Raw genomic sequence first — 10,782 nt, forward strand, 5'->3', positions numbered from 1 at the left:
AGCACCGCACCCCTCCCCTCAGAGCCGTCTCGTCCCCGCCGGCGGGGAAACCTGTCCTATCCATCGCCCCACCGCACCCCTCGTCCCTCTCCGGGCTTGCGGCCGCGGCGATTGTCTCGCCCGGCGGTGGCGGTGCGTGAATCGGGTCGGCCCACGCCGCGTTTTTATAGGACGGACGACTGTGGCCGGTGAACGGCGAGCGGCGGCGACCGAGGACCCAGCCTGCTCCCCCTCCCCCTCCCCACCAGTCTCTCTCTCTCTCTCCCTCTCCCTCCCTCTTACTGCCTTCCACGCACTCTCGTTGATCTGCTCCCTGGCGCCCCGGAGCTCTCCTCGATCCGCCTCCTTCTCTCAGATCTGCTGCGGCGATAAACAGCAGGTGCGGCCGAATGTCCTGTGCTGTTAGCCAGCTGCTAGGGCCTGCACCGACGGAACCCAATGTGTCGTGCTAAATTGATCTTCTCAGTTCCAGCAGCTGGGAAATGCACAGCGTCTTCGCGCTTTGGTCATTCATCTGCACTTTGTATATCTTTGGATAAGTGTAAATTATAGAGAGTAAAAGAGTACTGCTTTTTGTCTTGTGTAAGATTAGAGAATAAGAGAACCACCTCCAGTTATATCCTACGGTCAAAGTTGTACCAACAGAGTTTATGTAAAACAAGGAAAATATACCTACAAAATGATGCCTGATTAAGCACTGACCAGTGACCAGTATGCATGATTAACCATGTTTAACCATCTGTTTAAAATGTGAGATATAACCAATATCAGGATTATACATATGGCAGGTAGATTAATCATAAGCACACATGTTGAATAATTTCTCTTAGCAAACTAATCACTAGTACAGATTGAATAATGTCAATCGCAAGTCGAATAAAAAAATGGCTTGAACATATGATTATTATTATGATACCAAAATGAGGTTATGAATTATCATAACTTCAGGCTTAAGGTAACATATAATTTTCAGGAGTAGATGATGCCTAATATAAGAAATGAAAACATATAACAGAAAATTATCAGTAGTCTCACCACCTCATGGCAAAGAGGTCATCATAACAAAACAACCTATTCACCTCTCATCCTTCCAAGCAAACAAAAATCTGGGTCATCCTAACCACCTCTCATCCCTCCAACCACTCAGCCAATAAAGAAGGATATCCCCAACCCTTCCCTCCTTGCCCTCGAACCAAATGCACCCTTAGTACCGGACATCCGGACACGAGGATGTGCCATCAACCACCTCTTCTGTGCTATAAATATTAATCTGGGGCGGAGAGTTGATTTTGGGAGACTGTTTCTGTGTCTTGACAGTCATATCCAGCCCCTCTGCGCCTTGTAAAAATGGTACAAATATGTTGCCTTTTGATTGGATTTATGATGTCTATGCCTACTTCATTATAAGTTTTGCTGATACATGGAAAATAATCATAATATCTATGTATTTGTCATTCTTGGACTGTAGGCTGAAGGAGTGAAAGGTAGGGTGGGCAAGGCAGAGTGAGGGATGCAGAGTTAAGAGTATTTGGATGCTGCAATGGCACAGGCTGCTATTGAATCTGCTGTGAGTGGTGGCGTGTTGATTGGGAGACCGGCAGGGGTCCCGAGGATGAAGAGGAAGACTCCCTCGGAGCTGCGGGTAATGCTTTTGTTCCCCTGATTTATATCCTCAATCCATGATTATTCTGTTGTCATTGCAAATGCTAATTGGACTAAACACTGTGAAATGTGTGCCACCATGCATTGTGACCTGTGAAGCTGTACTAAACTACTAATCACGTGAATCAAGTATTAGCTCTAAATAAGCCCCAAACAAGCTCTTAATGCTGGGCCACATTGTAATCTAATAAGCGATATGTTGTTGCTTGATTGTATAGAGCCAAATGTGCAGCAAATCAACCACATTTTCAGTTTGTCACTTAAATGTGTTCTGGAGAAGTAGAGAACCATAGGCAAGTCCTGTTGTAGCATGTTTCTCTTCCGTGTTATGTCTCCACATTATACATGAATGTCGCAAATATTGCTCTACTTTAGCCCCTGTTCTAAGCATTGAAATTTATTCCAATGATTAATTTCTGCAGGGAGAACAATATAAGAGACGCACGTCTGAAAAGATTGCTGATGACCAGCTATTTGCTTCTGCACCATTTGATAGGTAAATCTGCTGTATTTATATATTGATGTTCTTATTGTGCTTGATCAAAAGTTTGACACCTATCTTGTGGGTTTAGGCCAAGCAACGGGCTTCGGAATATGGAACAACAAAAAATACCCAAATATATCAACACCCGTGTTACAGAGGTGTTCCCAGTTAAAAAATCCAGAAACGTTGGAAAGGAAAACTGTAAGGTTAGACATCTGAGACATTATTGATTTTGATGGGCTTAATGATGCTCATTGCTCTGCAATTCTTTACAGTATCATAGTTTCGATATAAATCTTATATATTGAAATTGTAAACAGGATGCTTTACTCAATAATGAGAAGGTTCCCAAATTTGCTGATACTGTAACTACTTCACATTCCGTGTCATCTTCATTCCTGCGGTAATTATTTGACTAAAGTTGCTGCATCTTGTATTATACCATGTTTATTCTCTTATGTGCATTGTTGTATCACAATTCAGCGGTGACTCTGTTAAGTTGGACTCTTCTGTTCCATCACTTGTGGAGGCAGCGAAACCAAGTTTCAGGAAAGCTGAGAAATACAGTGAAAATGCTCTACGGAGTGTATCTGAGCTACACATCGGTGATGACAAGCAACCTGCCTCGAACAAATTTGATATGGTAAAGAGTATCTATCTAGTGCACTGCAGTATTTTATATATATATTATTGCATGCGCTAATCTTTCTTGTGCCTTGTGATAGGAAAAAGTGATGAAAGGGTTTGGAGCTCGTGATGCTTCTGGAACTTCCAATGCCCCTGACGTACAAGTTGGTGATCTTCCTTTGAAGTCTTCAGAACTGTGCCCTTCTAAGATAAAAATTCCAGGAAAAAGAGCTCCTTTGGATCTCACTTTAAAGACTAGTCTGCAGTTCGTTTCATCATCTTCTGTGAAGTGGTGGGTGTGCATTTGCTTCTCTCTTTCTTGTCTTCCAAACAGTTTTCAGGTAGAAAGTGCATTCTTCCCAAAGACACCTCATCTGTCTCTTGGTTGAACCATTGACATATCCTAAATTGGCACTCGGAAAATTATATATGAAAATGGCTATGTGCCCACCTCAAAAGATGCTGTACAGAACCTGCAAAATTTGCACACAATTCAATTTCCTGTGCTCCTAGTGGAAATATGTCTAGTAGAACACTAGGAAAGAGAATTCAAAATTACTTAAAAATGAAATTATATTGTCATTCTTATGTTTAGATCATCTGCCTCAAAGACCCAAGTGTCAAATACTCCTGCTAAGAACTCTTCTGTTTAACAGGTGTCACAATTTGAGTATTGCTGGGCCCATCACTCAGAGTTATCGTGGTGGCTCTCAAAATTCACGATGTGCAAGGCCTGGGAAGGAATTCTTGTTCTCAAGGGCACTGCAATCATGGGTATATCCACAGTCCCTGTTACCTGCTTCCATCATATCTGCTATGCTCTCATCAAATGCACGAGGAGGTAATCACTGGACTTGAATTATTCCTGCATTTAAAGAACAAACATCCCTGTAATTCCCGTGGATGTAAATCCTTACATTTCCCCCCTTCTGGCATGTAGAAAATGAGTTCCTTCTCAAGAGGTATCAGGACTGGGAAGACTCATTTCAGAATCTTTACTACATGCTCCGCAAGAATCAATTGAACATCTTTTATGGTATCTTACTCACCTCAAACCTCAACGATTCATTCAATATCTCGATAGGTCACTTATATGAAAAATCTAACTATTTTATTGTCCATGATGTCCTCATTGTACCTGCACAAAAGATGGTATATCTTTGCTAAGAAATGCATTAGCTCATGACAGCTGATGCAAAATATGATTTATCTATGTTAAACAGTGAACATTTCTATCTAGTGGAAGATGCATTGCCCAGTATTACAATATGAATTTGTTCCTGCCTTACACTTTGTTATTAAAATATGAATGAGAACTTTGAGCACGTAATGCCACATTTTGCTCAAGGCCGCCTTCATTTGCCGTTCGATTTCATTTCCCTGGAATATTTATTTAGGTTCTAGACTATTACTTTATCTGTTTTTTAGGAACTTATTACTTTATCTATGGTTAGTCTCCATCACTGTACTGAACACTGGTTTTGTTATCTAGTTTATACAGCACAATTTGTTGCTCTATTCATCCGTGGAAATTGTTTGGAGAAGCAGTCCTGTAATGCCTACTTGTCACAATCTACACGTGGCATACGGTCACTACTGCGAAAACATGTAAGCTCTCCATTCTGTTTCTTTCTCTACTTTGGTTTAATTTCCACATTAAAATAAATCCATATATGCCTGCAAGTTACTATGGCATATTTCCGTCATTGAGCAATCATTATTTTCAGTATGAACTTGCTTGCAATTTGTGTGACACTTTAATCAAGTAGATAAGCTTGTTGGTTACCGAGACTACTCCTTGTGTTTCTTTTTAACTTTTGAGAATGTATGGTGTTGTAGTGGTTCTACATTGATATAAAACATTGTATTTTGTGATGTACTCCCTATGTTCCACAATGTAGCGCATATAGATTTTCCCAAAAGTCAAGCTTTGCAAACTTTGACCAACTTTGTAGGGAAAAAATATAAACATTTAGAATACAAATACATATCATTAGATACATCATGAGGCATATTTTATTATTGTATATGTTTGGTATTATAGATATTGATAATTTATAGGCACTACATTGTGGAATGGAGGGCGTAATAATTGTTTGTTCTGATTGGCCATTTTGCTGGAAGTAACATTGCTTTGGTAGTTTATGTCAATCATATACCCTTATGTGGTACCCTTATAGGACTATAGGAGTGAGATATAATATTGGTATGTTGGTCTCTAAGTCATCCAATTGCTTAAGACAATTCAAGCTTAGTTTCTTTTGAGCTCCGTACTGGTTCAAAATATTTTTTTCTATTAGGATTATGATTGTAGGACTTTGTGAATGCATTGTCACAGGGTGTTTGCTTTTCTATGCCTCTTTGCAATGCTGAAGTGGAGCAGGTTACTGATGATGACCTGATGGAATTTTCAAAAATCCAAACACTCAATCTGGGCCAGGTACCGTTTGCTTCTTCAACCTTTCCCTTGTTTGCTAGCCAGGCTGCAGTTACTGACAGTTTGAGGCTTAATTTTTCTTGAACTTGCAGACACTTCATATAGATGCTTTATCTGAGGTGGACAACACTACAGAGTCACTCCTTTCATTTACTGGCAATAAGAGCGTTCATGGCTTATATGATGTCTTGTTGAACTACAAGTAGGGTGCTTAGTCTCTAGTAATTATTCTGTTTCTTTTGACCTGCCAGAATTTAATATTGTATAATCTAATTTTGTCATTTTTCAGGTCCTTTCTGAATTCATTATCTGCCACAGATGTCCCAGTGTTATATTCACCGGTGCCATTTCAAAATGGCTGCCTCCATATTCCAGAGGTGATTTCATTTCTGTACTCTATTTTGTTTCCACGACAGGATTTTTTATGGCCTATTTCTATGCGTGATTGCCTGACTTGAAAATCTGATACCCTGAGTACATGCTTTTGCAGGTCATATGCAGGGAGATGAGGAAAGCTGATACTGGCCTGTCCTCCTCTACCGGTTTAGATGAAGAACCTGGATCAGTGTTTGCTCCTCCACCAGGCAACATGTGTTACAGCATGGAAATAAAGGATGTGGTTATCCCACCGTGGGTTGCCTCCGGCATTTGTGCCGCGATGAGCTCAGACACGGATCGCTTTGATTTAACGTAAGTATGATCTTCCCTTGCACCGCCTGTTCAAGTCTTTCCACGTGCTAAAATGGGATCTCTTTTGTTCTTCCAGAATGGGGACGGAACCCTCCTCCATGGGCTTAAACGCTGCTTTCACCTCCATAGGCGTGAGCGGCCAGTCAAAGGCTCCTTCAGAGTCCTCTCCTGAAGGCTGCGAGGCCATTGGCATTCCCAGCGCTGTCTTGGTCCGCTCCTTGCACTCCGCCTCGCTCCGGCGCCTCAGTTACAACCACGGCGAATACCTTGCGCACACAACCGTGTGAGTTGCAACGCCTTGGAGCATACCTGCGATGCAAGGCCGGTGCTTCTTTACGGCCACTTTTGTGGTGCTAGGATCCTGTGTATCCTCCATGCCAGGAAGCCCGGCGATACAGAGAGAATCCGGAAGAGCCTTGTATGAGGCGTCAACCAACGCCTCAGCCTCTGCAGAGCACTCTAGGGAGTGCGTGTGTGGAGGGTTGTACCTTTTGAGCCTGTGCTGTGTAGTTCACAGGACATGTACCCTTGACTGGTAACTTTAATGGAGTTTCTGGTTATGTAAAACGAAGGGAGAAAACAACAACAACAAAAGGGACATTTGCTTTCTTATTACTTGGGTTATATTGAATGCTGCGTTTGAACAATTTTGTGTTGGGCTGGAGTGGGTGTTACTACTGTGATCCTTACCAGAAGATTGGGTGTCCATTTGAATTGGTAGTGCTTAACCAAGAGGAAGCACAAATACAAATTCTGTTACTCTTTCTCTTGCTTTTGGCGGGAATGTAGCACAACACATGCCAAACAGTGTAGAGTAGGACGTTGATATATGCACATGCATGACTCCATTTGGACACAACACCTACCGGAGATCAAAGTTGTGGAGTTTTAAAATTAACATGAGCAACCAAAAGTTATTTTAAGCCATTGCCCCCTCCCCCTTTTTTCCAATAGTTATTTCTATTGAAGCAATTGTATGATTGTATCTTTATAATCATTATTTGTATCTGTAATCACATCTAAAAGTGAAGAGCTGCTATCATGCTTCATGCTCCGAGTACAAACGTGACGAGGAACATCAAAATGAGGATGCCAGCAAAAGTCGCAGCCTTTATCGTAGTCGGTCCCATTCCTAGAGACTAACCTATGTGAACACGGGACTACTGTTGTGAAAATAATTTGTACGTGACGAACAAGCGTTCTACAACTGTAGGTGGGGATTTGTGAATGTTCTCCCTCACAATGTATCTTTATATAGGGACGGGCTGCTTGAGCATGGGGCTTCACGGCCACTATATGGTACGTTGTGCTCTGCTGTGGCCAATGTAATTGCATTCAACATCAACATGCATGAAAGATAAGCATGCAAAGCTCTTTGAGGTTGTAGCTCAAAGTTATCTCTGGCGAGCTTGCTTGTACAGGACAAAATCACCAATAATCGTGCTAGTTCTCTTTTGGTTTTATGATTAGATTCGATAACCAACATGTATGTATGTTTCGAAAAACATGTAACGTGGATAACCTCGTCTCTTGGTTTGTTTACACAATAGTTCTCTCTCCTACTTTCACGGTGTGGTGTGCGGGCCAATACCATCCTATTAAGGATTTTTTTTCTTTCACATGCCATGGGTGGGGTAAGGTTTTGTGCATTGTATCAACCTCAACGACATGCTTGACCTTTTACACAACCCTTGTTAATTCCTTTGACTTTTGATTTTGCAGCTATGCTCCCCAGGCGGAGTGTTATACGCGTTAACCAGGGCATTAATCCGCGTAGCCAAGGGTGAGCACTCATCGTATACGACATGACTACCATGGTATATAATCCTCTAATCATGTGTTCCCTCCCCATGCTTTCACACCCCGGCATTGGTAGGGACATAGAGAGTTACTCACTTTTGGCGCCCCCTTCATGAATCTACGCATTTCGGTCCTAACACAGAAATTTTGCCTTTTTCATGTCTTACTCAAGTGAAACGGTTTCAAGAGCATTCCACCACCCACCACTGCCCTTTCTTTAATTGCACCCACAAGGAAGTGAGCACCGACGGTGAGGCACCAATTGGGGGATGGGTATCTCTTGAAGTACTCCAGGACGCGGTTGAGCCATTGACATGTGCGTCCGGGAGCAGATTGGCCCATCTGTCAGTGACCCAACTGCACCTTGCAGTGCATCAGGGGAGATGTTGTTGATGCAACAACTAGCTTGCTGACACTAGCGATCTCACCGACAACTACAAATGGGAAAAGGTCGAGGAAGTGTAGATTTGTAAGCCATATGAGATGTGCGAGTGGTCGGACTCCACACCAACACAATGCACGACACGGCATCCATGGACGACGAGGTGCACTATGTAGAGCACAAACAATTTTCTTGTTGTTTTTTTGACAATCAATACCTCGATATATTTATAGTAGCGAATTGTACATGGTAGAGATACATGAGTTGACTACAACGATTACAAAACTAGCAAATCCTCGAGATCTTCAAACTCTTTCTTCTTTCATGACACAATTTTGTACTTTTCTGAAGGCAGACGTAGGAAAATAACAAAGGTATTGTAGAATTGATTGTGTGCATCGATAATTCTCATTGATCATGCACTAGGCACATATATAGGTACAGGGGCTGCGAGATCTCAACCATATCCGCTATACAGGGAAAGGATCGGGAGATATCGCTAAGCTAGGAAGTAAATACAAGAGATCCTAGCCGCCAGATATACATGCAATGACAACCGTGCTCACCGAGATGCAAAGACTGGATCGAAAACCCTCGAAAGTCGAGGTAGGCAGTCCCTTCGTCATGACATCAGCGAACTGCTAATCAGTGGGTACATGCAAGACTCGAACACGACCAAGTGCAACGTGCTCCCGGACAAAGTGAATGTCAAGCTCAGTATGCTTCGTCCGGCGATGATGAACAGGGTTGTCACAATAGACAATCATGGCCTTGGGAACCTCACATAGCAACTCCTAAAGCAGCTGCCGTAGCCAGGAGCACTCCGCGACGGCGTTGGCCACTGCCCTGTACTCGTCCTCGGTGCTTGATCGTGAAACGGGTGGGTTGTTGTTTAGACGACCACAAGATCAGAGAGGGCCCGAGGTAGACGCAGTAGCTGGAGGTGGAGCGTCGGGTGTTGGGACACCCAGCCCAGTCAGCGTCGGAGTAGGCGACGAGGCTGGTGTCGGGTGATGCCGTCAAGGTGAGACCCATAGCCGCGGTGCCACGCATATACCGGAGAATACGTTTCACCAGAGCCCAATGGGTGTCACGAGGAGCATGCATGTGGAGGCACACCTGCTGGACAACATACTGAATATCTGGACGCTTTAGGGTGAGGTACTGGAGATCACTGACGATGGAGCGGTAGAAGGGAGAGTCGGACGCCGGAGATCCCTCGACGGCGGACACCTTAGCCTTCGTGTCGACAGGCGTGGAAGCAGACTTGTAGTTAAGCATGTCGGCTCGCTCCAGAAGCTCGTAGGCATACTTCTATTGATGCAGGAAGAAGCCAGTGGCACGGCGGACAACCTCAATACCGAGGAAGTAGTGGAGAGCCCCCAAGTCCTTGAGGGCTGCTACCTCTTGAGCACTGCGTTGGTTTTCCCTTGAAGAGGAAAGGGTGATGCAGTAAAGCAGCGTAAGTATTTCCCTCAGTTTTTAAGAACCAAGGTATCAATCTAGTAGGAGACCACGCGCGAGTCACCTCGCACCTACACAAACAAATAAGAACCTCGCAACCAACGCGATAAAAGGATTGTCAATCCCTTCACGGCCACTTGCAAGTGAGATCTGATAGAGATAATAATAATAAGATAAATATTTTTGGTATTTTTATGATATAGGTTGAAAGTAAAGATTGCAAAATAAAATAGATTGGAAACTTGTATGATGGAAAATAGACCCCGGGGCCATAGGTTTCACTAGTGGCTTCTCTCAAGATAGCATAAGTATTACGGTGGGTAAACAAATTACTCTCGAGCAATTGATAGAAAAGCAAATAATTATGAGAATATCTAGGCATGATCATGTATATAGGCATCACATCCGCGACAAGTAGACCGAAACGATTCTGCATCTACTACTATTACTCCACACATCGACCGCTATCCAGCATGCATCTAGAATATTAAGTTCATAAGAATAGAGTAACGCCTTAAGCAAGATGACATGATGTAGAGGGATAAACTCATGCAATATGATATAAACCCCATATTTTTATCCTCGATGGCAACAATACAATACGTGTCGTTTCTCCTACTGTCACTGGGATCGAGCACCGCAAGATTGAACCAAAGCTAAGCACTTCTCCCATTGCAAGAAAGATCAATCTAGTAGGCCAAACCAAACTGATAATTCAAAGAGACTTGCAAAGACAAACCAATCATACATAAAAGAATTCAGAGAAGAATCAAATATTGTTCATAGATAATTTGGTTCGCAAACCCACAATTCATCGGATCTCGACAAACACACCGCAAAAGAAGATTACATCGAATAGATCTCCAAGAGAATCGAGGATAACTTTGTATTGAGATCCAAAGAGAGAGAAGAAGCCATCTAGCTACTAGCTAGGGACCCGAAGGTCTGAAGTAAACTACTCACACATCACCGGAGAGCCCATGGAGTTGATGTAGAGGCCCTCCGTGATCAATGCCTCCTCCGGCGGAGTTCCAGAAAATGCCCCAAGATGGGATCTCTCAGGTACAGAAGGTTGTGGCGGTGGAATTAGGTTTTCGTGGTGCTCCTGGATGTTTGTGGGGTACGTGGCCTTATATAAGAGGAAGAAGTAGGTCGGTGGAGCAACAAGGGGCCCACGAGGGTGGAGGGCGCGCCCAAGGGGGTAGGCGCGCCCCCTGCCTCGTGGCCTCCTTGATT

At 43.3% G+C, this 10,782-nt stretch overlaps 1 protein-coding gene across 1 annotated transcript in view; it reads left to right on the top strand.

The window, feature by feature from the left end:
- Window positions 1-6,547, top strand: part of LOC119269214 — a 7,145-nt gene extending 598 nt beyond the window's left edge. The window contains exons 2-15 of the mRNA XM_037551007.1: window positions 1,469-1,642; window positions 2,085-2,158; window positions 2,235-2,352; window positions 2,467-2,549; window positions 2,630-2,789; window positions 2,872-3,065; window positions 3,430-3,614; window positions 3,714-3,809; window positions 4,266-4,381; window positions 5,112-5,213; window positions 5,303-5,412; window positions 5,500-5,587; window positions 5,701-5,900; window positions 5,977-6,547. Coding sequence (XP_037406904.1) covers window positions 1,541-1,642; window positions 2,085-2,158; window positions 2,235-2,352; window positions 2,467-2,549; window positions 2,630-2,789; window positions 2,872-3,065; window positions 3,430-3,614; window positions 3,714-3,809; window positions 4,266-4,381; window positions 5,112-5,213; window positions 5,303-5,412; window positions 5,500-5,587; window positions 5,701-5,900; window positions 5,977-6,187 — 1,839 coding nt within the window. The 5' untranslated portion in view covers window positions 1,469-1,540 and the 3' untranslated portion in view covers window positions 6,188-6,547. The remainder of the gene's footprint in view (window positions 1-1,468; window positions 1,643-2,084; window positions 2,159-2,234; window positions 2,353-2,466; window positions 2,550-2,629; window positions 2,790-2,871; window positions 3,066-3,429; window positions 3,615-3,713; window positions 3,810-4,265; window positions 4,382-5,111; window positions 5,214-5,302; window positions 5,413-5,499; window positions 5,588-5,700; window positions 5,901-5,976) is intronic.
- The last annotated feature ends 4,235 nt before the right edge of the window (window positions 6,548-10,782 follow it).

The sequence above is a fragment of the Triticum dicoccoides genome, chromosome 3A (genome assembly GCF_002162155.2).
Source record: "Triticum dicoccoides isolate Atlit2015 ecotype Zavitan chromosome 3A, WEW_v2.0, whole genome shotgun sequence".
Classification (NCBI taxonomy): Eukaryota; Viridiplantae; Streptophyta; class Magnoliopsida; order Poales; family Poaceae; genus Triticum; species Triticum dicoccoides.